General features: G+C 34.3%; 1 protein-coding gene across 5 annotated transcripts in view; it reads left to right on the top strand.

Moving 5' to 3' along the window:
* The window catches only part of LOC130623464 (uncharacterized), a 74318-nt gene that overhangs the window by 11354 nt on the left and 38291 nt on the right, over positions 1–24673 (top strand). For 3 of the 5 annotated variants that reach the window (XM_057438955.1, XM_057438952.1, XM_057438953.1), the window contains 7 exons: positions 1632–2079; positions 2171–2371; positions 8511–8672; positions 8822–9084; positions 9279–9542; positions 15524–16321; positions 19314–19505. In XM_057438955.1, the coding sequence (XP_057294938.1) occupies positions 1653–2079; positions 2171–2371; positions 8511–8672; positions 8822–9084; positions 9279–9542; positions 15524–16321; positions 19314–19505 (2307 nt within the window). In that variant the 5' untranslated portion in view covers positions 1632–1652. The remainder of the gene's footprint in view (positions 1–1631; positions 2080–2170; positions 2372–8510; positions 8673–8821; positions 9085–9278; positions 9543–15523; positions 16322–19313; positions 19506–24673) is intronic. The other 2 variants (XM_057438954.1, XM_057438956.1) reach the window with 2 other exon arrangements.

Raw genomic sequence — 24673 nt, 5'->3', positions numbered from 1 at the left:
CATTGATCGTCCTCCACAGACCACTCCTCTTCGTCACTATCATCTTCGCCATTGTAGGTAACAAAACTTGCCAACATCAAGAAGAAGGGTGGCTGAGTGATCAGTATCCAGTTAAAGCCGTTTACATACTGATTTGCCATACGGTATAATAACCTCATCTAAAAGTTTAACGATGTCTAGATGAGGCTGCGACTTTTTGAATTTCCGGACAGCTGCAATAGGACCGTTGATTGCGGCGTATTTTCCAATAAGAAATCGCTCCTTGTCAGTTTACTTGTTGTATCCCTTTTTCGTAATGTTCTTGATGTTATCTTTAACATTCTGATATTCGACCGCTCCAAGCTCGACTACTTCGTCTTGTGTTGGCAAAGACGATGATGATCCTTTAATAAAAATAAAAACTGTGAAAGGGTGAACAAAGGACAAAAATGTTGCTCGAGATCAAAAGCTTGAAAAAGGATAAATGAGCTCGTAAAATGATCAGAAGTTTTATTTAAAAAAGGAGCTCCTGTGAAATAAAACATACATGGAAGATTATCTATTTCCTTTTTATATGTTGTTTCTGTAGCATCGTAGCGTTCGCTGAAAAGGAAGTCTCCACTCCACTACACAATACTTTGTTTTTCTAAGATATTTCTCCATTATCGAAACCTGTTGCAAATAAAGATGCTGCTTGTAGTTGTATCGTTATTGACGAAGAGTAATAAATAATTCAACAAGCTCAATAACGTTTTAATTCTTCCTTTTTCAACCCCCTTCTTTATTCTCGTGTTGTAAAGCTAAAGAGGCAAAGCAAAGTCAACAGATCGATTCTTTACGCATAAAGTATTTCGAAAAATTTGCGGAATTTATTTTTGCGGATGACTAAAGTTTCTTCACTTCTCCGGAATTAATTTTTGCTGATTTTGGCATAATCCGCAAAAATTAATTCCGCAAAAAAAAGTCCCGCGCAAATTTCTTCTGCAAATAATTTCTTTCCTTAGAAACAAAAAATGAGTGCTATATATCTAAGAGGGTAAAATGTTGCCACGCTTTATGGTCCTTGGTTGATTCTAATTCTGGATTTGCTCTTAGAATTATTTTTTTGTTTTTTTTGGTGGATCTGAATTTAGGCATTTGCTCTGACACATTCGTTTACGTCTTCGCTTTCGCATGAGAGAAACTCATTTAATATTCTTGAGAAAGCTTAGTTTACTAGTCTATGCAGTAGAAGGAGCCGTAGGTCCATGACTCACTGAAACAATAGTCGTAAATATTATCATCCAGTAGGCACATTGTGGACTTCAGTCTTTAGCAACATAACTTAAGAAGCTATAGATAGCTGGCTGACTAGCTAGCTACTTAGCTAGTCTCTTTCCAACCGTATTAAACCTGATGATATGAGCTGCTATCATCGCTTTTTAGATTCATGATATTTTAGGCACTTCAGCAAAAACAAAACACACGGCTAACCTTTTTTATCGATAATTCTGTTGGTATACTTCGCTTAGCAAACGTGCTTTACAATTTTGTATCGCTTGCGAATCTTAATTGCTTCGCCAAAAAGACTTTTGCGAAGCAATTGAGCAAATTGGTTATTATTCTATATTGGTATAGCTTTATTTCTCAAAATATATTTTACTTTCCTAAAGGACAAATGGCATATTTCAGCCATGGCTGAAAAGACAAGACACCGCAAGAAGAACAGACGCAAGCAAAATGAAGAACATGACCGTGTTAAGCGTATGTCAATGTTTGGATTGCGTATCGAGACCCGAGATGATTACGACGAAAACAATTACGATGATTTCAAGAATGTGCGTCGAGAGATAAAAGATAAAAGTCATACTTACCGAATAGGTCCTGCACCCGTGACAGACTATCAAATCAAACCAAACCATCATGTAGCTAACACACCTGGCAGCTTGGATAGCGACCTAGATAGCTTGGATCTGGATACACATTTTTCTTCTGATTTGTTGAATTTAAATGCATCGAAAGCAGGTTGTAGAGGTCTCATTATGTACTTTGCTAAATTGGGAAATTTTGAAGGCGATGATAATATCGATTTGGAATTTGTCGATTCCTTGCTACGTGGAGGTGATTAAATGTTATATTAAAAGTAAAAAACAATAGAAGAAGAAAAACAAAAGAGTTATTACTATATTCATTTTTTCCTTTGTCAATTTAGGTGCAGATATCAATTTTTCGGATCGCCATGGCCAAACACCTTTACACGAAATCTCTCGTAGTTGGCATACAGATGTAGCTCAGTTTGCTTTGCTTCGCGGCGCAGATCTGAATCATACTGACAATTTTGGCAGAACTCCACTTCACTTGGCATCAGCGATTAATTATCCAGAAATGGTATTTTGGTTGATCACTAACGGAGGTATCTTACATTCCACTATAGCGAAAACACATATAATATTCCCAGAGGTTGTTTGTGCATTGCTTAGCTATATTTTTAGCCTGGAATATTATAGTCTTGTTTGAGTTAACAGTAACTGTACCTTATTATTATTATTACTATTTCTTACCCAGGATAGCTTCTCCAGTTCCTAATAGAACTGTTATCAATGAGGTCCCTGCGAAGGGGGTCCTTAAAGCTTCCATTTAAGCTACGGAAGGCGTGCAAGCACAACAGCCACAAGACGTAGGGCATTTGTAGTAAAGCTGTCGAGCGAACCCCACTAAATGTCCGACATGTTCCTAATCATCTCAAAACATAAAACGTGTGCATAAAAGTAATTCAGGCTTACCTCCTATACACGTCTTTTTATCTAAGAAACACGTCAATAAGTAACACGAGTCTCAGAAACGAAAGAAGCTAAGAAACATTTAAGAAACATGGGCAGTTGGAAAAAGGGAAATCGATAAGAAGCATTTTTTTGTATTATAGAAAAAACTAAACAGGAAACAATACATAGTCTGCTGTGTGTTTATACGGGAAATCTGCTGCGCTGATTAGCTAAAAAGCTTTCACTACGGGCTTTATACAGCACGGTGTAACGTTTAACCTGATAGCAACCTAAATGGTTGCTAAAATTGTAAACAAACAACTTCGATTGGTAACATAGCTAGCTCTAGTAAATCCAAAACCTCGCATCAATCCGCCAGAAAAACAGCAAGGAATGTTGAGAATTTTAAATTCACTGCGTTTTTAATATTAACATTCATAGCAACAAGGAGCAACCAGCAACGGCGTCGAATTTGTGTGATGGGCTCTTCCTCTGACGAAGAACAAACCTTGGTTGAAAAAACCTTTAAAATCTTTTTATGGATATTGTGTTCTTTTCTTTTTGTACATGTATTTGAAAAATTTATACAATGAAATTCAAATTATACGTTTTCTTTTTTTATCCAAACCGGGTTTTTACAACCTCGTTACAAATCTTTAGAAAATAATCCTGGTTTCTACAAACCCAAACAAAATGGCTATCAGTTGATAAATACAATATAAACTATTTCTCTTCAGAGAAATATTACCCTCGGCCAGCGTACCTCGCAAGTTCGGTCTATACTGTTGTCTTCGGTTAATATTTCTCGGCATAGATAGACAAAACAGTTTATAAAAACAGTTTATATACGGAAAATATCGCCCTCAGTCATTGCACCAACCTCGCGATCTCGGTCAGCACTTCAACCTCGGGCGATATTTTGCGGCACGGCCGGGGTATTCAGTTATTTTTGTATTAGCAGCGAACGTGTATGTTGAACCTTTCAAACAAGAATATTCCTTAGGAGACATTTGAGCCTGAAATGGGACAAAACTTACGAAACATTGAGCCTGCTTACTTTCATTTGTTTCTTAAATAAAAAAAGTCGTGTATTCCAGACTCGTTGCTGATCGACGACATTCACTGGGCTTGTTGGTCTATAGAATAAAGTCATAAAATAACAACGCGATGATTGCAAACTCGATGAGTATGAGAAAAAATGTAAGTGTGGGCGTCGACTCTCCGTACGTGATATGTTGAAGATCTGAAGAACACTCATTAAATGTAACATATTTGTGCTCTATAGAAGAGATAGTCCTTCAACCAGTAGAGTTCACCTCTGATTCCATATCTTGGTAATTTACTGAGAAGACAATCATGGTGTGCTGTGTCAAATGCCTTCTGTAAACAAGATATACGGCACCTGTAACGTTACCATTATCTACATTGCGTTGTATGAATGTGATGAGAACGATGAGTGCTTGTTGAGTTGATTTTGAGTGTCTAAAACCATATTGGTGTTGGGCGGGTAAATTGTTCTCTTCGAGATATTCAATTAACTGCATATATACAACGCGCTCCACTGCTTTTGGGAGTGTATTAAATATTGTAATTGGGGTGGTAGGTTGTCCAAGGATGATTTACAATCAGATTTATAAAGAAGTGTTATCCTTCCTCTTTTCTCAGTAGTTGGAAATAAAACATTTTCAAAACTAAGGTTGATAAGTATTGTCAATTGTGCGGCAATTTCATCTGCACCAGCTGCACTAGCTGCACTAGCTTCTTCACGTAGAAGTATCCTTTCAACATTCCAAGGGTGATGTTATCTAGTCTTTCCATTTATTGGTTCTTATCATAGACGAGTCTCGACGGTGTCTTTTCTCAGTTTGTTGTGAGCTCATACACTCTGATGTGGATGTTGAAGTACTTCCAGATACCTTCAGTTTATCTGTTGCGTCCTATTGTGTAGAGCTTAAACTGCTGATCCAGAAAATGAATATGATTATGTGCTTTTGATAGGCGGTTAATTAATGAGATATAATGGTTTAAAAATTGCCCGTAAAGGCACAAAAAATTTTTTTAGGAAATTTGTATACCTGTTGCCTTCATCGTATAGATCTTGAAACGCTGAGCAAAATATGTATAGGGTCATGAACTTTTGAAAAACGGTTGCAGAGATATTAGGGATTGAAGGTTTTTTGATGACGTCATCAACCCGTCCATTCCGAAACGGATTTGGGGACTAAGGTTTGGGAAACTTACCCAAATTGGTCCCAGGTGGTCCCTAGTTACCTACGCAGGAGATGACGTCAGTTATTTCCACCCGTTTCCAAGTTATTTAGCCTTAAATTTAAAAGTGCAATGCAATGGCTTCACTAATCTTGATATACTTTCCTTTGACGTCAATATTGCTTTAACGTCAAAGTTTGCTAATTTACAGAACAAATTTTTTAGGCGATATTTTATAGACTTTATCAAAGAAATTTTATCCACTTTGCAAAAGTGACAGACAGACACACGGAACTGGCGTATTATTATATAGATCTGCCTAACTCTACAATAAAAATGAAATTAGCATTTCTGGAGTGAACCATCAACAAAACCCAATCTCTAGTATCCCAGAAAAAGAGGAACTAGAGAATAAAGTCAAAAAAAAAAAATATATATTTTTCAAATTTGTGACTATAGAAATAGCTGTTATGACAGTTTAAGTTCATGTCCGGAACTGAGTTTTCTTTCTTTTCGGTAATGGAGTGTCATCAATGATGTTAAATTTGCTGCTTGTCCACTGAACATTCCCAGCAATTGGTCTTACAAAAAATTGAGCTTTGATAATATTATCATTATACCCAACATCTCTTACAAAAGGATTGTCACGGCGAGATCCAATTGCATCTACAAAATAGTTTTCTAAATCATCCTGAAAGAATAATGGTACGCCATGTTCTAAAAGGAATTTAACAATTTCTTTGATTGAATTGACTGTAATTATTAGTCCTTCGTGTGTCTGCCAAGAGAGAAAAATTTATCCATTATGAGACAAAATTGTGCTGTCCAGCTGCTTCAGATGGACCAAATTGATTGAAAACACTACCAACAGTTTCACTAAGGACTTGAGCGACAAGACGAACTTTCATTAAGAGAAAGGTGTCAGTTGAACATGGTCATTTATCAACTTGTAAACTAACTTTAAGCCACCTTCTTCATAATAGAGTTGTGTAACATGACTCCAAAGAATATAGGCATAATTTGATATGATGTAATCCCAGCAAATGTTGCGGTATTGTACGAAAGAGGATTGGCAACACTTTTAGCAAGGAACGCAAGTACATTGTAGGTCCTTTAACCGCTTTTTAAAGTGGCAAAGTTTGTATGAATGTCACCTAGATTAACAAAACCGTTAAGTTCGCCAGTATATTTGCCCCATACTAAATCTTCCTGAATTTTCATCTCATGAAGCAATATTATTGTGTATCTTTTAATATCTGAGAATATAGCAGTTTTTTTGGCAAGATCATTTATAACTTCGGGATTAAATCCCCTGGTTGGTCGTGTGTAATTTCTGTAATCATTAATCGTGTTGGCAGGCTTGGATGAACCAGCATACCACTACCAGGATCATATCTCAAATCTGAATAAGCGGAAGAAGATTTTGCAGCCAGGTTGAGACAAAATTTAATAATCGTTGGATGGTACGTGACGCTAGTTGGTGAAGAAGATTGATTACATCTTTGCTGCTCTTCTCAAAACAATTTCATAAACGTGAACAGGGTAACCAAATCAGAAATTGTTTCACGACTTACATTGCCACTGTTAATTCGAATCGCAGTTTTCATTTCCACAAATTGGGCTGTTAGTTGTTTGCACACTAACCCATGACTTTGAATGGTTAAATTTATGCGTTCAGGAGAAGTGAATTTGACATGTGCTTTTTACTTTGCTGGTTCAAGCATCTTGGTTTCTTTATGAGTCGTAGATGATTTAAATTTAACGTTATGTGCTGTGCAATTAGCACAAGGATTATGTTTCATAGACAAAGTTATAATACTGCAAATAATTGAGTGATAATAATGACCTGAATAGTTTGACTTGAATAGTTTTTGTTCAAATGTCAAATGTTTTTGGAATAACGTGCTTTTGAAAGGATAATTCCCTGCTATTAGCACAATCTGGTGCAGGTCGTTTTATGCCCAACTTAACAACAAATATCACCAATGTTATTGAATTATTAACAAAAAGCCGAACATATGATAACCACGAAATCAAATGTTCAAAAAACCAAAACATGTAAGGAATTACCACGAGAATAGCAGCTTTGCTAATTTTTTTTACATTACATACACGCTTACATATATGTTTTTTCGTAATAAAAACATTCTTACATATCACGAAAACAACATGGCATAAAAATTGTCAATTTTTTTTAATTTTTTATGTCAAAATTTTGTCTCCCAAAAACGATAATCACATTAACAGTCGCTGCCATTATTGAACAAACGCCAACTAGGTTCGTAATTCATTTGTGACGTCATACAGCGTATATAGCTTAACAACAGGACTTGTGAAGATTCACTCACTTCTTGGTATTTTCTAGAGTGATTATTAAAATTTTTATCGCGAGGTTCGGGCGGTGAAGAAGCTTAATTCTTTTTTAAGAAATTAGCAACATGCAAAAAAAGGTAAACAGAGGACTTTGATACTGTTTTTGTTTTGTTTTGTTAGCACAAAATCACGTTCAGAACACCTTATTGCGCATAACCATTTGAAGTTTTATTTTCAAATTTAGCAAATTAAACGAATTCCTGCTGTCTTTAAAGATGTTTTGATATAAAAATAACGCAAAAAAAATTTCATAATAAATTTGAATACACGAAGTGGATATTTATCTTTTTCCAAGTGAAACTATATAAAACAATATTTATAACGGTGAAACATCATTCTATTCTGCAGAAGATATTTATTTCAAAACATGAAGAATAAATTTACTCTTAGACAATCGTAGGAGGTACAGTTTATTATTTCTTCGCTTTGTTAATTCAGAATGCGTTTGTTTACATTCCCTCGGACTTACGTCACACAGTTAGTATTTCACCAAACAGAATGTACTAATCGACACTGTCATGACACGACCGTGGGACTACTTTGACCTTAAATATCTTGAGAATCAAAGCTCACAAATATAAAAGATTTAACACAGTTCTTATTCACACTATAATAAACATTTTAAGCACAACTTGTTATCAATCGTTAGTTCTCCTTTAAGTGAGCAAAAAATTTTGACCTCAACACAGGGTGTGTAAACCGGTCACTTTATCATTTTAAGTCATTTTAAGTAAATCTACTTCTAAATCGCAGTATAAAAGTGGTTAATAAATATACCTGTCTCTGCTTGGTTTTCCTCAACTAGGTTTTTATGCGTTTTAAAAATGCGATTTAAGGCACTTAAAAAAAACCCTTCAACGATTTTCGTGCTTTTCACACCCATTTCTTACTGGCTTTGTGAAAAAATGGACTAACTTGTTTAAATTTCTGTACCGCTTAAGTACAGTATGTGGCAAATCCAGTAAAGCGCTTACAGCGATACAACATTTCGGGTGTAATATATTTAAAAAAAATAACTCTCCGCAACTTTAGTTCAAATAAAAGCACGCTTACAGTCTGCTGTTACTCCGTCATCGGATTTAATGCATTTTTTTAAAAACAACTTTCCCGCAACTGTAATTGAAATAAAAGCACGGTTAAAGCCTGTTGTTACCCAGCATAGCCAGAATAGCCCTGTTTTTGGTTGGATGGTGATAACTTTATTTTTAGCACGAATTGAGGAGCACACAATAGGCGAACTACAAACTGCTGTACACTATGCTGCAAAAAACAATGCTACAGATTCTCTAAAAGTCTTACTGCATATGGAAGGAAGCATTAATGAAGTTGACTATAAAAACCGAACACCCTTGTTTGTTGCCGCCGAAACTGGTAAGGTTGTAATATAAGAAAATACGATATAGGATTGGGAAATGAGAAGAAAATACATTCATTAACCGCTTTCTCTATTTAAATCACTAGCTATCGTATATCATTTTCCCGTTCCTTGTAACGTTTTGGTTGTACTTATTTCTCCATAGGACGTGCAGAAGCATGCCGATTTCTTCTTGAACAAGGTGCTCCTTGTGGTGTGTACGATGACTGTGGTACATCAGCACTAACATTAATGGTGGAGAAAATGCCTGATGTTGCGAAGATTGCGTTGGGGCAATTCGAAATGGTAGATAAAGCTTTACGCAAAAAATATTATTATTTAAACTACCTTGAATCAGATGTTTGGAAGAGAGTGGCTTTAAAACACGGAAAACCGCTACGAGAATCCTGTTCTAGAACCCCTCTTGAGGTTAGTATTGTTTATTTACGCGCGTTTGTTTGTTTGTTTGTTTGTCCGTTTGTTTTTTTGTTTGTTTGTTTGTTTGTTTGTTTGTTTGTTTGTTTGTCCGTTTGTTTGTTTGTTTGTATTATCGCAAACTTTTTGTTCTTAATTATTATAATCGTGATGTTTGTTTTCTCGTAAGTGATATATCTTTGTTCCAGACAATCTGTTTCTACAATGAAACAGATCTGATTATGCATCCTGTGATCCTACGTTTGATTGCTATAAAATGGCAACTATTTGGAAAATATCACACTACTCTTAACACTGGAATGAATCTGATCTACACTATCTTATGGACAGTGCTTGGTGTAACAATGCCAAAAACGAAGATTAAACGTTATTACACGCCTGTTGCTGCCAACACTTGGAGGATTGTGTTGGAAATTATTGGACTTAGTATGGCTTTTTACTTCCTAGTTACAGTAAGTAAAAATAAAGTTTATCAGCAATGTCTTAAAATGACGTCAGAAAAACACCTAAAACAACTTATTTTCCCATTATTCTTCTGCTTAAGAGGGTTTTTTCACGGGATCCATCCATTCTCGGTTATCCCATCCTCGTCCCCAGGGGTCTGTTGCTTATGTCAAAGCCGTTAGCGCTTACTTGACGGCTAAACAGGACCCTGGTAAAAGGCTGCTTTTCATAATTAGTATATTGGTTACTATAAATAATTAATGATTTGGCTCGTTGTTACAATTTCTGCAGCTAGTAAAAGCAACTTGATCGAGTCTTCATTCTTTACATGCACATGGAGAAAACGATGTCCTTTGGTAGTTTATGTTTTTTTTTCTTGATCAGTATTTTAAGCTCTATACAATGGAAGTTACTGTGAATCAAATTTTTAGAAATTTTTTTTAATACTTTAACGGGTCTTTTGCTGACATCAGCAAAATTTTTTAAACCCAAGTCTCCTTAAACGTTCGTCAAAAAGCACATAATCCTATGCATTATTTTGACCAGCGCTTTAAGCATTACAGAATAAAGGAAACGGGTAAACAAATTCTCAAAATAAAATAAATAAGTCGTTGCTGACTTCATTAAAATTCCAGTGACGGTTCTCTTTTCCACATTATTCTCCTGTCTAAGTGGATTTTTCCCTGGGCTTTATCGACTAGTATTATTATAAGAGAGTCAATAAGGCCCAAGTAAAAATTAGGCAGAAGGACAACGGATAAGATCCGTCATATAAATTTTGATGACATCAGCAAATATTTCAGTATATTACACACTGCCCTTTACCAAAAAAATTAATCTGAAAATGTTAAAAAAGTTTACAAGGAAAATTCCTAATTTAATGAAGTGTTCTTAAAATGTTACTTAACCCTATTCGGTCCGGGGGGGGGCGGATTCTGCCCCCCCTGACGGTTTTTTTTTAATAACTCCTGATTGCTTTGTTATATGGCTATGATACTTACTGAGTTTCAACATTTATCTATTAGACACCTGCATGCTAATTTTTTAGGTCCCATACCTTTCAGAAGCTTTGATATTGGCCATTACTTGAAACTACCCCTAAAAATCTCTATGAAATCCTTATAATGGGGAAAATATAATAACTCCTGTTAGGATTATCCTTAGAACTTGAAACTTGCAATACAACTTTGTTTCATCAAGAAGGATCATTTTAAATAATTTGAACACGTGACTAATCCGATTTCCCGATTTTGTCGGATTTTACCCGAAAATCGGAAAAAAACGGATTTTCGGGCAATTTTTGGCAATTTTTCATCCGATCCATGTAAAAACCGGAAGATATGTTAAATAACTTTTATTTAGCTTTCAGAAACTTCAAACAGAATGTAAAAATTCGCTCTAGAACAAAAGTAATTATATTTTAAGCAGATAGTGGCATTTTTAACAATTTTCAAGCTTTTGATGACGTCACAGAAAATGTGCTGACGCAAGCAAATTTTTATTGGCGCCATTTTGTTCCTTTTATGACGAACTATAAGTGTGCCAAGTTTGATTCAATTTGAACAACCTTATGAAAAGTTATTGAGGGGGGGCGGAATCCGCCCCCCCCCGGTCATAGTATGTTCGAAAAACCCCGGACCGAATAGGGTTAAAATGTCAAAGGTCAAATGGCATTTAATCCTCCATACAAATCTTACAAAATAAAAAAGCATCGTGCAAGGTGTTAAATTTAGTTGAGAAAAAGTTGCAGCAACGACTCTCACAACACCAACACTCACATAACCGACAGTAACAACAGTTTCAACAATTTCAACACCGATAATAACATCGTCAGAAATAACGCATCTTAAATATGTATATTTTATAAGCTATTATGTTGAAAACCTTTAATATTTTATTCTCAAATGTCAAAAAGCAGGCTTGCAAGAGTTAACATAAATCAACAAAAATAAGTTCTTTACGCATTTTAAATATTGTCTTAGTCCTAAAAGCTTATAGAAAAATAACAAAAACCATATAGTTTGAAAAACATCAAATTTAAGTCTATAAAAATCATTTTTTTGGTTGCATACCAACCTCTCCCACAAAAATTTAATGTAAAAACTAACAGGTGAACAACTTAAAATTACTTTTTTTGATATGATGATCCATACTGCCCTTTACAACACATTCTAAACTGGAATGTCAAAAAAGCGGTGAGCAAAAAGTATATTTAAAATCAACACAGATCCTTATTTTAAGAAACATTGTATACGGTCCTTCGTCACAAAAGTTCACGGTCGGTACGGTCCTTTCACACAAAATGTAAAACAGAACCATCAACAGATCCATCCATCCATCCATCCATCCATCCATCCATCCATCCATCCATCCATCCATCCATCCATCCATCCATCCATCCATCCATCCATCCATCCATCCATCCATTTATTTATTTATTTATTTATTTATTTATTTATTTATTTATTTATTTATTTATTTATTTATTTATTTATTTATTTATTTATTTATTTATTTATTTATTTATTTATTTATAAAAATAAATAATTACATAATTCTGAAATATTACCGAAAGCTAACCGAAAAAAACCTCAGCAAATGCCTCACTTCGCATGATAAATATTAAAATTAATTTGAAAGAACTAGTCGGTGGCCCGTGCACAATCCACGGGTTTGCCCGCTTTTTTAAAACCGCATAGCGTGCTTGTCGCTACTCTCGGTACCATTTTGCGTGACAGACGGACAGACGTATACGGTTATTCTAATATAAATAAAAAATGAATTGCACTGGCATTTCAATCTGTTAACTTTAGCAAATTTTTTTTACGGACGCATTCGTGTTAAACAGGGATCAGAATCTTGCCTATTTCAAACATAAAATTGATACATATATAAAAATTAATTCCTTAATGACACAAATACATATAACGAGCATTTAATAACATTAAATGAACCATACAATAACCATGACAACGCAAGGCATGCTCATGCGAAGACATAAAATTAACAACTTCTATCTCAGGCGATCAAATTATGATAACAAAATTTAACAAGCGTTTAGAACAACAGATTCACAAAATTTCAATAGAAAAAGATCATCTGTTTAAACGACAAAGATGAACGCCGCCAGCTTTTAAAATGACTAATAGCTACGTAAAATTTGGCAGGTCAAAATGCATCGATTCTTTGAAACACAGTACCTTATCGGTAAAAAAAAGTCGGCAAAAAAATTAGTCGGCAAAAATAAAAAAAGTCAGCAAGTATATTAGTCACTTGGACAAAATTTAGTCATTTTTTGCCGACTAAATTTTTGAATTTAGTCACTTTTTGCCGACTAAATTTTTGAATTTAGTCACTTTTTGCCGACTAAATTTTTTAAATTAAGTCACTTTTTGCCGACCAATCTCCAGACAAAAATGATAAAGAATGTTTAGATTTTGAAGGTTCTTTTTAAAATTAAAAAAACAACAACAAAAATGGTTATAGGCATATAAAAAAGATTAAGTTTAGTCAATTTTGAGAATAATCGCATACAACTGATAAAATTAGCAACAAGGAACAAAAAACGGCAAAAAGGTGATCGGCAAAAAATTCTCGTCCGTAAAAAATCAGCAAACATTCGTATACTGTCCGTTTTGACCTATAACTCATCCGTCAGGTTTTAAAACTTCCATTTAAACTGGTGGTGCATTTCAGCCTTAACCCTATTCGGTCCCTCCCTGCCGGGCGTTTTTTATAACTCTTTCGCATATGCTCCATGATTACTAAGTTCAAGGACATTGCCTATTACTCGAAATTGCCCCTGAAATTCTCTATGAAATCCTTAAAACCGGGAAAGTATAATATCTGTTGTTATGATTAACCTTAGAACTTGAAATTTACAACACGTCTTAATTTTGTCAAGGGAAATCACTCTGTAGATTTTATACGCTTGATATATCCGATTTCTCGATTTTCTGGGTTTTACCCGGAGATCAGGAAAAATCCGGTATTCCGGGAATTTTAGACGTTTTTCCGTGCGAAGTATGTAAAAATCGGTTAATATGTTAAATAACCTTTGTTTGGCTGTCAGAAACTTTGAACAGAATGTAAAAATTCGGTGAAATTACCTCCTTTCGATCTTAATATGCTTGATAAACCAGACCGAATAGGGTTAAAGATATTTTCTTTGACTAAAAATATAACATTGGTATGCAAAAGGTGTGAAATTGTACTTGCGTATAATTTCTTCAAACATTTTTTGAACACAATAAACAATATGTAGGAGAAATAATATGTTTTCCTAACCTAATAACATTGATTGTCATCAACATTTAATCAAATGCCAAGTATCCAATTTTCAATTTACAAAATTGTCTCTTCGTAAGGTATAATTTATGCAGAGAGTAGCATGACACGCAATAGACCTTTTCATCGATAATACAACCATTTTGAATTTACCAGTCTCGTAATGGATCTGCGGACGACTGGGACATCTAAGTTAGTGTATACAGAAAAATTTGTTGCATTGCGTTGGCTTGTATACAATTAGCTTCCTGTTACTCCAACACCGAACATTTATTATCTCGAATCGTTTTTTTCGGTCCCTTGAACTTTCGTTAATACTTTCTTATAATAATTTAACTCGAAACCTGGATAACTCGAAAATTAGTAAGCTCGATCCATTTATATTCCCTTTTTCGAATGAAGTACGAATGAATTGAATGACTTAATAAATGGTTGTGGAGAAACAACGTGGTATCTACTCATTTTAAAACATGTAGTGTGTGCTAATAGTTCTAATTTCATTACTTTTGTTATACTAAATTTATGTTTTCGATTCGGTTCTGATTTTTTGTTCCCATTATTGTCTTTAGGCGAAAAAAATATTTAACTTAAGTTGATTATTCATCGCGAACTAGGTGCCCTTTTTTATCATATTTGGTAGTTTAAAGGTCATGAAGTGTTGTGCATAAAATCACAACACCCTGGGACCGCCGTTGCTGCCTTCTCTGGAGTATATTGATAATAACTGCTGGTTCTCTGATAGCAGTGTAAAAAAACAGCTGGTTTTCTGATGGTTACTTCAAAATACTGGTGGTTCTCTGGTGGTTACTTCGAAATACTGCTGGTTACTGCCGTTGTTTGCTGGTTTCTACTTTTAGCATCTACGGACCACGCTTTAAGTCGAACTATTTTTCCTGATCCCTTGGAAGTATGAGTTGCCAGGAGTTAACGGAATTTGTTTTAATTATGGTTTTTACTGAGAAAAAATTAATAAAATCGATTGTAGAGGCACTTAGAAATATTTATCTTCCTGAGGCATATCTTTTTTTGGTGGAGAGGGAAGATAAACTGATTTAATTAAGAAAGTCTGCTGAGCTACTTGAACTTCCAGTTTTACCGTCATCGGAAAAAAAGAGCAAGCAGATACCGAAGAGATGCGAAACTAACTCTTGGTTATATTAAAATACTTTTTCCTAAAGAGTTAAAATTTAGATTTTGATTTAGAGCCTCAAAGATTTTTGTAGCCTAGTGGTAGAGCGTTCGCTCCTAGTGCTGAAGTCTTAGGCTCAAACCTGGCCGAGTCATGCTGAGTCATGCCGGCTCTTTAACATATCCTTTCAAATATAGTGTAGGGTGTTGGCTAACATCAGTGGATCTTTCATATTCAAAATGAACATATGACACTGTGCGTCTTAATAATAAAATGCTTCCTGTTACATGCAAACCCCTATTTAGAATGGACAAATTTTTAGCTCCCATCGACTCCTATTGTATGCAAAGATATGTGACTTAGATACATAATTTGCATTATATTTTTTATCATCGTTACAAGTACAAGGATCATTAACTAGTATTTCGAATTAACGCACCAGCTTTGTCTGAATCTTTTTATCGTTAAGTTTATGCAGCTTCTGAATCTTGTTTAGCTGTTGTCTTCCTAAGAAGACTTCCAACGTTATTTTGTTATTACAGTTTGTTTTTATAATTTCTCTTCGTTCTTTAGCAGTTTCTCGAATTCAGAAACAGTGAAAATCGATCAAAGAAATTTAAAGAATGGAGAAATCGTGAGATTGATCGTGATATGCAGTATTGTCATCCAAGATGGCCAGAGGAAAGAAGATACCTTACTTCTGAAATAAAAATGGTCAGTACATCATCTCGTTCTTATTTAAAGAATGGGTGGAATATTTTCGAACTGGTGACAAACATTATCATGGCGTTAGTGGTATTTACCAGAATTATTGCTACATCATCTAGTAACGAGACTGTTGATCGTGTCCATTATAAATCATTTCCAATCCTGTTAATCATGTTATGGTTAAGGTTTATGCGAAGTTGTCAGTGCTATCAATCACTTGGTCCTTTTATAACCATGTTAGGTCACGTGATTACTGATACAATGAAATTTGGATTCTTATTTTTTGAGTTCTTTATTCCATACGTATGTGCATTTTGGATTTTGTTTGGTGGACGACCAGACACTCAATTTGAATATTTTAATGACATTGTTTATCAAGTCTTTTTAATGACACTTGTCGATGAATACGAGCGCGATGATATAATGAAGCAAGATAAAGTCATGGCACAAATACTTGTTGGAACATATTTAGCAATTGCATCAGTTGTTTGCGTAAACCTATATATTGCCCTAATGTCCCAAACCTTCACTCGAATATACCAAAATGCTAAGGCTACGGCATTTATGCAACAAGCAAAACATTTATTGAAAATTGAAGAAAATTTAGGACGGAAGCAAAAACGTCAGGCGAAGAATTTTATGAATACGAAATGTTCACCTCAGGTAATATCGTAGTTCTTCTTTTTTTAAACATCTTCAACAGAACGGTTTTTGAAAAAAGGGAAGGCTTATCTACTAATAGCCAGTTATAAAGTTTATAACGCATTTAGTAATTTAACACTGTTATTTCTATACACCTCCATTTGTGTATTTTTCGAATTTATACCGGTTGATACAACACTAGTCGTTAGCACTTGGAAACATCCATGGGTTCGCCGACATACATACTTTCAGATTTACGCCCGTCGTCATATTTTTCGTATGGCTATTTTGTTCATCCTAATCGCACGGGTCCTCCGATCCTTAGATTTTTGAATGTTGTGCATTATTCCCGCTTCAGTGTTGTTTTTTCCCGCCGGTTAAAAGGAAGTAATAAACTACTGCGGCTGGTTCGATATAAAGCTGTGGCACACCCACTTCAAATACACAATACGGCTATTGTTATAGTGACTAGTCGGGGAACTCGGTGTTAAAACGCCGGGTTAAGCTACAAGTAACTGTGTTACCCGCCATTGAATGCCCGATGAGAACCGTAAACTGTGTCACACATTTAGGTTGAGCGCTTCAGTAAGGTAGGGAGTATGTTGTAAATCGAGTGAAGTGTTAACATTATGGTGTTTCGGGTGTACTATATTTTTCAAGAAATAACCTCCTCACAACTTTAGCTGAAATAAAAACACAGTTTACAACCCGTTGTTACCCGGTGAAAGTTTAAAAATAAATCGTGACACTGAGCTGAGCGCTTATTAAAGGTAAACCGTGTCGCACATGCGTATAGGCTTAATACTTTGTTCAAAAAAGTTTATCGCAACTTCGATTTAAATAAAAACACATCCTTAAGCCCGTCGTTACAAAATATCGACACTGTTGTCTCATCCATAAAGTTCTGACTTTTGTTGAAGTTTATATGTATTGCAATTAGTGTAAGAAAGATTAATTCAAAATTCTGTTGAAGCCAACTGCATCTGCCTACTTTCACGTTTTAGCTAGAGGAAGCTAATAGCATCCACAACACCAGGTGCAGCGGAGTAAAAGATAGATTGGTGAAGATAACACAAAAATTAATAAATTATGGCTAACCTAATAAATAACCTCATAAATTATGGCTAACCTAAAAATCAAATAAATCAAACTAAATGAAACCCTTAAAACAATAGAAACAAGATGCAGACGCTGCATAAACTATCTCGTTATTACATCTATGAAACAGCCACAAGAGTGAAACACCCATTTTACAATTTTATACAAAGTAGAAAGTAAGGCTAAATCTGTTGGCTTTATTTGTTCTGCCCTCATTGTGCATAAGAATAATTTTCTGAAGAAAATAATTTTTTGAGGAAAATATTTTTGTTAACGGGAAATACAGCCTGTCATTTACTGTGGAGAGTCACACTATTGGAAAGTATATATTGATTTGTTATCTTCGATAATCAACGTTTGCTGCACACTAAATTTTATTTTAATAACATTTCCAAAGGCACGTTCAGTTTAACAGGCAACTTGGCAGAATTAACCAGAAATGTAAAACGCAAGGAAATAATTTCTGCAGCAGAGAGAAGTAGTACCCAAGTCCGAACATTCGGAATTACTTGCAACTTATGTTCCTTAGTCCTATATTAAAAACAAACAAACAAAAAAGTGCGATCAACTGTACGGTAATGTAAACAACTTATCATCAATATGTCAAATTAAATTTACATTTGCAACAACAACTCATTTGTTCCATCCGTCTTGCGCAGTAAGCAGCAAAGAAATCAGTCAGATATAACAGAATTTAGGAGAAATCAGAAGAACAGTTAGACCATACTTGGTTAGAGGCAGAAATACCTTTTATGTATAGTACTTTAATGAGTATTCCTGCTTGTGGAGCAAAAACATCCGTGAATGTCTTATTGAGATTCTACCTTTTTAGGCTTATTAAAATTTCACAGTAAATTGATTGTTTAACACTATTGAATATTTTTTTTTTATACCCGACGCAGATTAATTTCCGCGTGGATTACTTATGTTCATAAAAACTGACTGAAAAATCTCTTCACACTGACTTACGCTTTTCTTCAAAAAACAATGAATTTGAAATAACAATGTCTAAACAAGTGTTAAATTTGCCACTCCCATATTACACATATAGTGCTGAACTAAATCAAACCGCCGCAGAACTTTATTTTTGAGGGTACATCATTCTCACTAAATACTAAGAGTTTCTGAACGGATGAGTTGATGACGTCGACTTAAAACCTTTGGGAAGCTAGTTATAACTTGTCTGTTACGTAAACAAAAATATGTAAACAAACAGAAAAATGCCTGAAAAGTAGTTTAGAAAAATAAATGCAAGCTTCTTAAAACAAAAATAGTGTTCTTAGATAGCAGTATCACAAAGCTAAAACAATAAAAATAGTTAAAAAATTGTCCTTTTTCCAGCAGTGAGTTGCTTTGATCTTCTTGCCAAATTTCAGACTGCTTTTTGGGGATCATATGCAAAGGGATCTAAAGAGCTTTAGTTTCTCATTAGTCATTTACCTAAAATTTCGCTTCTATGTGGTCCTATTTTACCGAGAACTCGTCCCGGTGCTAGCGGGGCCCCGACGGGTTACTTGTCCCTGCGCTAGCGGGCTTTTTTTTCGTCAGTGGTTAACACAAGTGGCTTTTGATGCACAAACAGACAGGCAAGGGCTATTAATATAGAGCCTAGTCCATCCACGGGTTCGCCCATCCTTTATTTATCGCATTCCGTGTTCCCGTGACATGACTTTTTCTCGCGCACAAACAGACAGACGGAATACGGCTATTTTTAAAGGGATAGAATAAAACGCCCGCTCGCACTGTTATTCTTACCACGCATTTCTTATCGGAAGGTTCCGACCCGTACCCCATTGCCGTAAACATGTTGACTCCGTTTTTCCGGTACTTAACACGACTTATATTTTCAATTGTTACTAATGTTCTGTAAGGCCGGTAAAACATGCTAATTAAAACATACAATTATTTACGACAGGTTATCTATGATAATGGAAAAAGTGACGATGACAGTGATGACGGTAATAAATTGATGATTTATCGCATGTTTCAATCTGTCAACGAGATTAAAGACAAAGTTCTTGTCTTAATGGTTAACACAACAGAAGTCGCTAGTGAAAAAAAACAGACATGCGAGTCAAGTTCAACCTTGGATGATATTACTGTTCAGGTAAAATCTGTTTATTGAACTCTAAAGCTTGATTCTTACTTGTGAAAATGCGATAAGTTCAAAAAACAATACACGAAGAATTTATTTTCGGTAGTGGGAACTAAAAGCGAATAATTTTTTAATTCATCGCGGAAGAAATAGGCAAAGGAAGAGGCGATATATATAAAAATATAATCCTCAAAGGTAAGCCGTCTTATGATCAAAAAGAGAATTTCTTTAACTTTTACAGCTTCAATCACTATGCAGATTCTTATAGAATAAGTATGGAACATGTGAAGATATACCTTTCTTTACCATCGAATACACCGGAGGATGACACGCAAAGCGAAAGTCAGGTATACAGACTGCGGAAGATAGAGATACTTTGAAATAACGGTAGCAATCAACCGACGATATCATTATTAAGTTAACTTGTTTTTAGAAAAAATACAAACTAATAAGATCAACACTTATATATTGGTAGATCACCAGAGCAAAACAACACGTTCGCTCAAACTAATTGAAACTAAATCTAGAACTTGAAAACATATTATATTAAAGCATCAATCAATAAACCAATTTAATTGTTGAATGCACGATGAAAAAAAGGAAGGAATAACAAATTGATTCCTTTTTATTTTAAACTGCCTTTAACATAAGAAAGATTTGAAAATTTTGTTGCAGGCAACTGTATTTGACTACGTTTACCTTTTAGTGAGAGGTAGCTAACAGCTACCTATAGCCACAGCCCACAGTTATGGCTTAGTAAAAATCAGATTGGTGAAAATAACAGAAAAAGATATATGTTGACCAGGATAAACAGCTCTTATATCCAACTGAATAATATGGCTAGCTAGGCAGGTGACTTTAGAGGATGATTCCTCAAAATCTACGTTCGTAGCTAAAATCTTAAGGTTGATGTGTTCAAGATTTGTATTTGGCTAAAAACGTGATTGTATATTTATCTTAACACTAGCCGAATTCCCGTGGAAGAATCCACTGAATCTCTCATTGAATCCATGTAAGGGATACCAAACACAAACATTAAAACTCACAATCCAACCTCAACCACCAGGCTCCTTGACTCTTTTTCATAACGGGACAGCAAAAAGCCTTGGGGTTGAGGTTGCTCATAATCTGCATTATTCTATATTTATACCCGCTGAAATAAAACTTTTAAAAATATAAGCAGTTGCAACAAAAGAAAAATAGAAATAAAAAAAAATTAAACTAAAAAATGCAATCAAATTCCAATCAGTTCTCTTTGTGACTTTATATAATCGTACGTTTTCTTCTTTATATATTTCTGATAACAACATTAACTTTTTATACTCGGTACATTATATATCTACCGTAACAATTCAATCCAAAATATTAAAAGAACAGTTTTCCGTACAGACCCAAATTTATGAAAATCAATTATTTTGAAACATGCTGTGCATGATAAAAATGCAGTGTTTTCGAATTTAAGAATCAAACATATTTCAAACGATCGTAACGTCGTAACAGATATAAACATTGATTTAGTTTTCTTACAGTTTTTAAGTTTGTTTACATTGAGGTTTTTTATAACGACATCAACACTGCACCGCCCACTTTGTAGCGTTAAAAAACAGTACCAACGGAAAAATTACTTTTTACATTATTTTTCTCTAGGATATACGCGTTGTATTTTATAATAGTGTTTTGCATTTCAGCCTCAATGTTCTTAATTTTCTTGACAAAATCTATCCTCGTTATTCTCAATATATTCTTAGCATGGCTATGGCCTGAAAATTTATAATGCCTTAATAAAATATAGCTTGCAATATTTTGCTATAGCTATTGACAAATTCTTTTTATATTTAAAACAAAAAATCAACGTTGGACATATTCTTAACTTCTGACCCATTGTTCAGAGTATATTCTTACGATAAATAAAATATTTTCTGGCTCAAGACACAACAAAAAATTTAGCTCTGAAAGTTAAAACGGCTAAAAAATCGTTATACACCCAAATCCATTTCTCTACCAGATAACCTAAACAACACACCTGCTTTCCTTTCACTTTCTCAGTAGGTAGCTTGCTAGCGTTCTCTGGATAAAAGTTCAATCAGTTTTTTACTTCGATTACTAAACTTCGCTTCATCCCAAAGAGAACAAATTGAAAACGTATAGCTACAATTGCTTGATACATGTCCAATCAGTTCTCTTTGTGATTTTAAATCATCGTTCGTTAGAAATATTTCTAACTAACAACACTAACTTCGTTCGCCAACGTTCGTTTTTTTACATTTCAGATTCGAATTACATTCATATTCGAATTCGATACATTTTCTATAAAAGGAAGCAACCTCGGTCCCAGAACACAAAAATGAGCTTTAAGCTGGCCTTTGATAAGTAAGCATTGGCATGCCTTGTTTGAAATAACTTTTTCAGGATTACTTTGAAAAAGAGACAACCTTCTTCGCTTCGGTTTCCTTTTTCAGTTGATAAACAACTTGTTTCCGTGAGGTATGGCGCGCACATTGTAAGCCGGGGGTAGAATTAAATTACTCTATCTATAACGACCCCGTGGGGCTTTTAAAACAGAAAAAACAAATAAAAACATTGAAAGGAGAGGCGAACAGAAAACTTTTTTGTGGCAGCCACAAAATACATTTTAAGCGAGGTAGTAAAAATTAAGGAACGTCTAAATCCCAAAATCTAATAAAATAAATGCTATAACGACACACAAATAACTATATTGCATAAATAAATATCCATATTCCTTCCTAGCAACATTTTTACAAAGTTTTTATGGCTGTGTGGTGGGAAAAAAGAAAGTTTGAAATGTAGTTACAAATAAACATTAAAAATAAGATCTTTAACTCCATTTAACCAAGAATATTTAACATACAATCGTAGTGCCAAAATTTTATAACCTTCGTTACTACTTCTTCGAACTTTATAAACATGTGTCACAGCCAATAATAATAATATTTTTTTCGTAATTTGGTTTGCATTTTCACAACATATATCCAACTTCGAACAATGAACTTTGTTGTGATGAGATGGCGCCAAATTTGATAAATACACAGACCGGAAACTTTCAACAACAAATCGAACGTGCAATATGGCGGTTTCAGCTTTGTTTACAAATCTTTATTTTCTTTATCTTTACTCATGAATTACTAAATTTAGTAATGAAAATAAAAATATTTTCGTCGTGTTATTCAACTAATAGCATATTTTCTATTTTGATCTTTAACTTTTGTATTATTTTTTAAAAAACAGTGTGATCATCGAAGCGTGGCCATCACTGTTGCGAAAGATCTAATATTGTTTCTGTAAATAACCACACCAGTTTGGCAAATGTGTAAAAATATTGAGCCATAAAATGAATGCTTCAGCATTCAAGGATAAAAGTAAAAACTGGTATTTTGTAATAAACTTCTAATGAAGAGATTTTCTGGGTATAATGTGAGTATAATAACGTGTTGTTGTGCTGCAAAGTTTTAAGCCACAAATTCACCTTTTTTAACGAAACAGCTTTAATTTATAACCCCCTTAATATAAAAACAGCAAATCTTTTAGCAAAACCATTTGATGCTAACTAAATAATACAAAAGCTAAACGATTGTCAAGATTTTACGGGATATTCCAGAACAGCGGATCTGGTCTTTGAAATTATCTCAGGCATCATGAATTTTCAATCAGCAGCCGTGCCACGGCTGTTCGCCTCTCCTTTAAGGGAAGAAATTATTTGCAGAAGAAATTTGTGCGGAATTTATTTTTGCGGATGAGTGACCCAAAAATGGCATATTTTGCGGAATAAACTTTTGCGGATAGCGACCTCAAAAAAGATTTTGCGGAATAAATTTTTGCGGATGCAAGAAATTTGGTCAATCAAACGTCGGGTAAAACCCAACCTTAGTGTATGAAAAACATCTGATTTATGGAATACCATCTCTCTATTTTTAATCAAAATATCAAAAAAGGAATACTAAGCTGTAACAAATGTAAGATCAAATATCGCCACTGAAAATATCGAAAATATTTCTACATGGATCGTTCTCCACAGACTACTCCTCTTCCGCACTATCATCTTCGCCATTGTATGTAACGAAACTTGCCAACATCAAGAAGAAGGGTGGCTGAGTGATCAGTATCCAGGTAAAGCCGTTTACGTACTGATTTGACATACGGTATAATAACCTCATCTAAAAGTTTAATGATGTCTAGATGAGGCTGCGACTTTTTGAATTTCCGGACAGCTGCAATAGAACATTTGTTTACATTCATCGACAATCCATTATCGAACACAATATATGACGGTCTATTATTGGTATAATATTTTAAATTTCCGATTAACATTCGGATGTAATAAAGTCTGATCTAGAAGGACAGGTTTGATATGAATCTCGCCTTAGAGATTCTTAGTTTCTTTACAATGACCATGTCCGAATACAAGAACCCAGGACGCCCGGGGAGGAGACTGGTTTGACGTTTAACCGATGCGTCGCGTGCATAATGAAACGTAAAATTGAAAAGCAAAATTTGAATTTGAGTTTTAAATTTTTAATTCTCAATTTTCAAAGTAAATTGAAATTCAAAAATCATTAAAAAATTTTAATTTTTGATTTTCAAATTACTTTGAAAATTGAAATTGAATTGGTTAAAAAAGGTAAATTTGTGGCTTAAAACTTTGCAGCACAACAACACGTTATTATACTCACATTATACCCAGAAAATCTCTTCATTAGAAGTTTATTACAAAATACCAGTTTTTACTTTTATCCTTGAATGCTGTAGCATTCATTTTATGGCTCAATATTTTTACACATTTGCCAAACTGGTGTGGTTATTTACAGAAACAATATTAGATCTTTCGCAACAGTGATGGCCACTCTTCGATGATCACACTGTTTTTTAAAAAATAATACAAAAGTTAAAGATCAAAATAGAAAATATGCTATTAGTTGAATAACACGACGAAAATATTTTTATTTTCATTACTAAACTTAGTAATTCATGAGTAAAGATAAAGAAAATAAAGATTTGTAAACAAAGCTGAAACCGCCATATTGCACGTTCGATTTGTTGTTGAAAGTTTCCGGTCTGTGTATTTATCAAATTTGGCGCCATCTCATCACAACAAAGTTCATTGTTCGAAGTTGGATATATGTTGTGAAAATGCGAACCAAATTACGAAAAAAATATTATTATTG

Source organism: Hydractinia symbiolongicarpus, chromosome 13, assembly GCF_029227915.1.
Source record: "Hydractinia symbiolongicarpus strain clone_291-10 chromosome 13, HSymV2.1, whole genome shotgun sequence".
NCBI classification, from domain to species: Eukaryota; Metazoa; Cnidaria; class Hydrozoa; order Anthoathecata; family Hydractiniidae; genus Hydractinia; species Hydractinia symbiolongicarpus.
The sequence above is the reverse complement of the archived record's forward strand: the minus strand, read 5'-3'. Positions and strand labels throughout refer to the sequence as shown.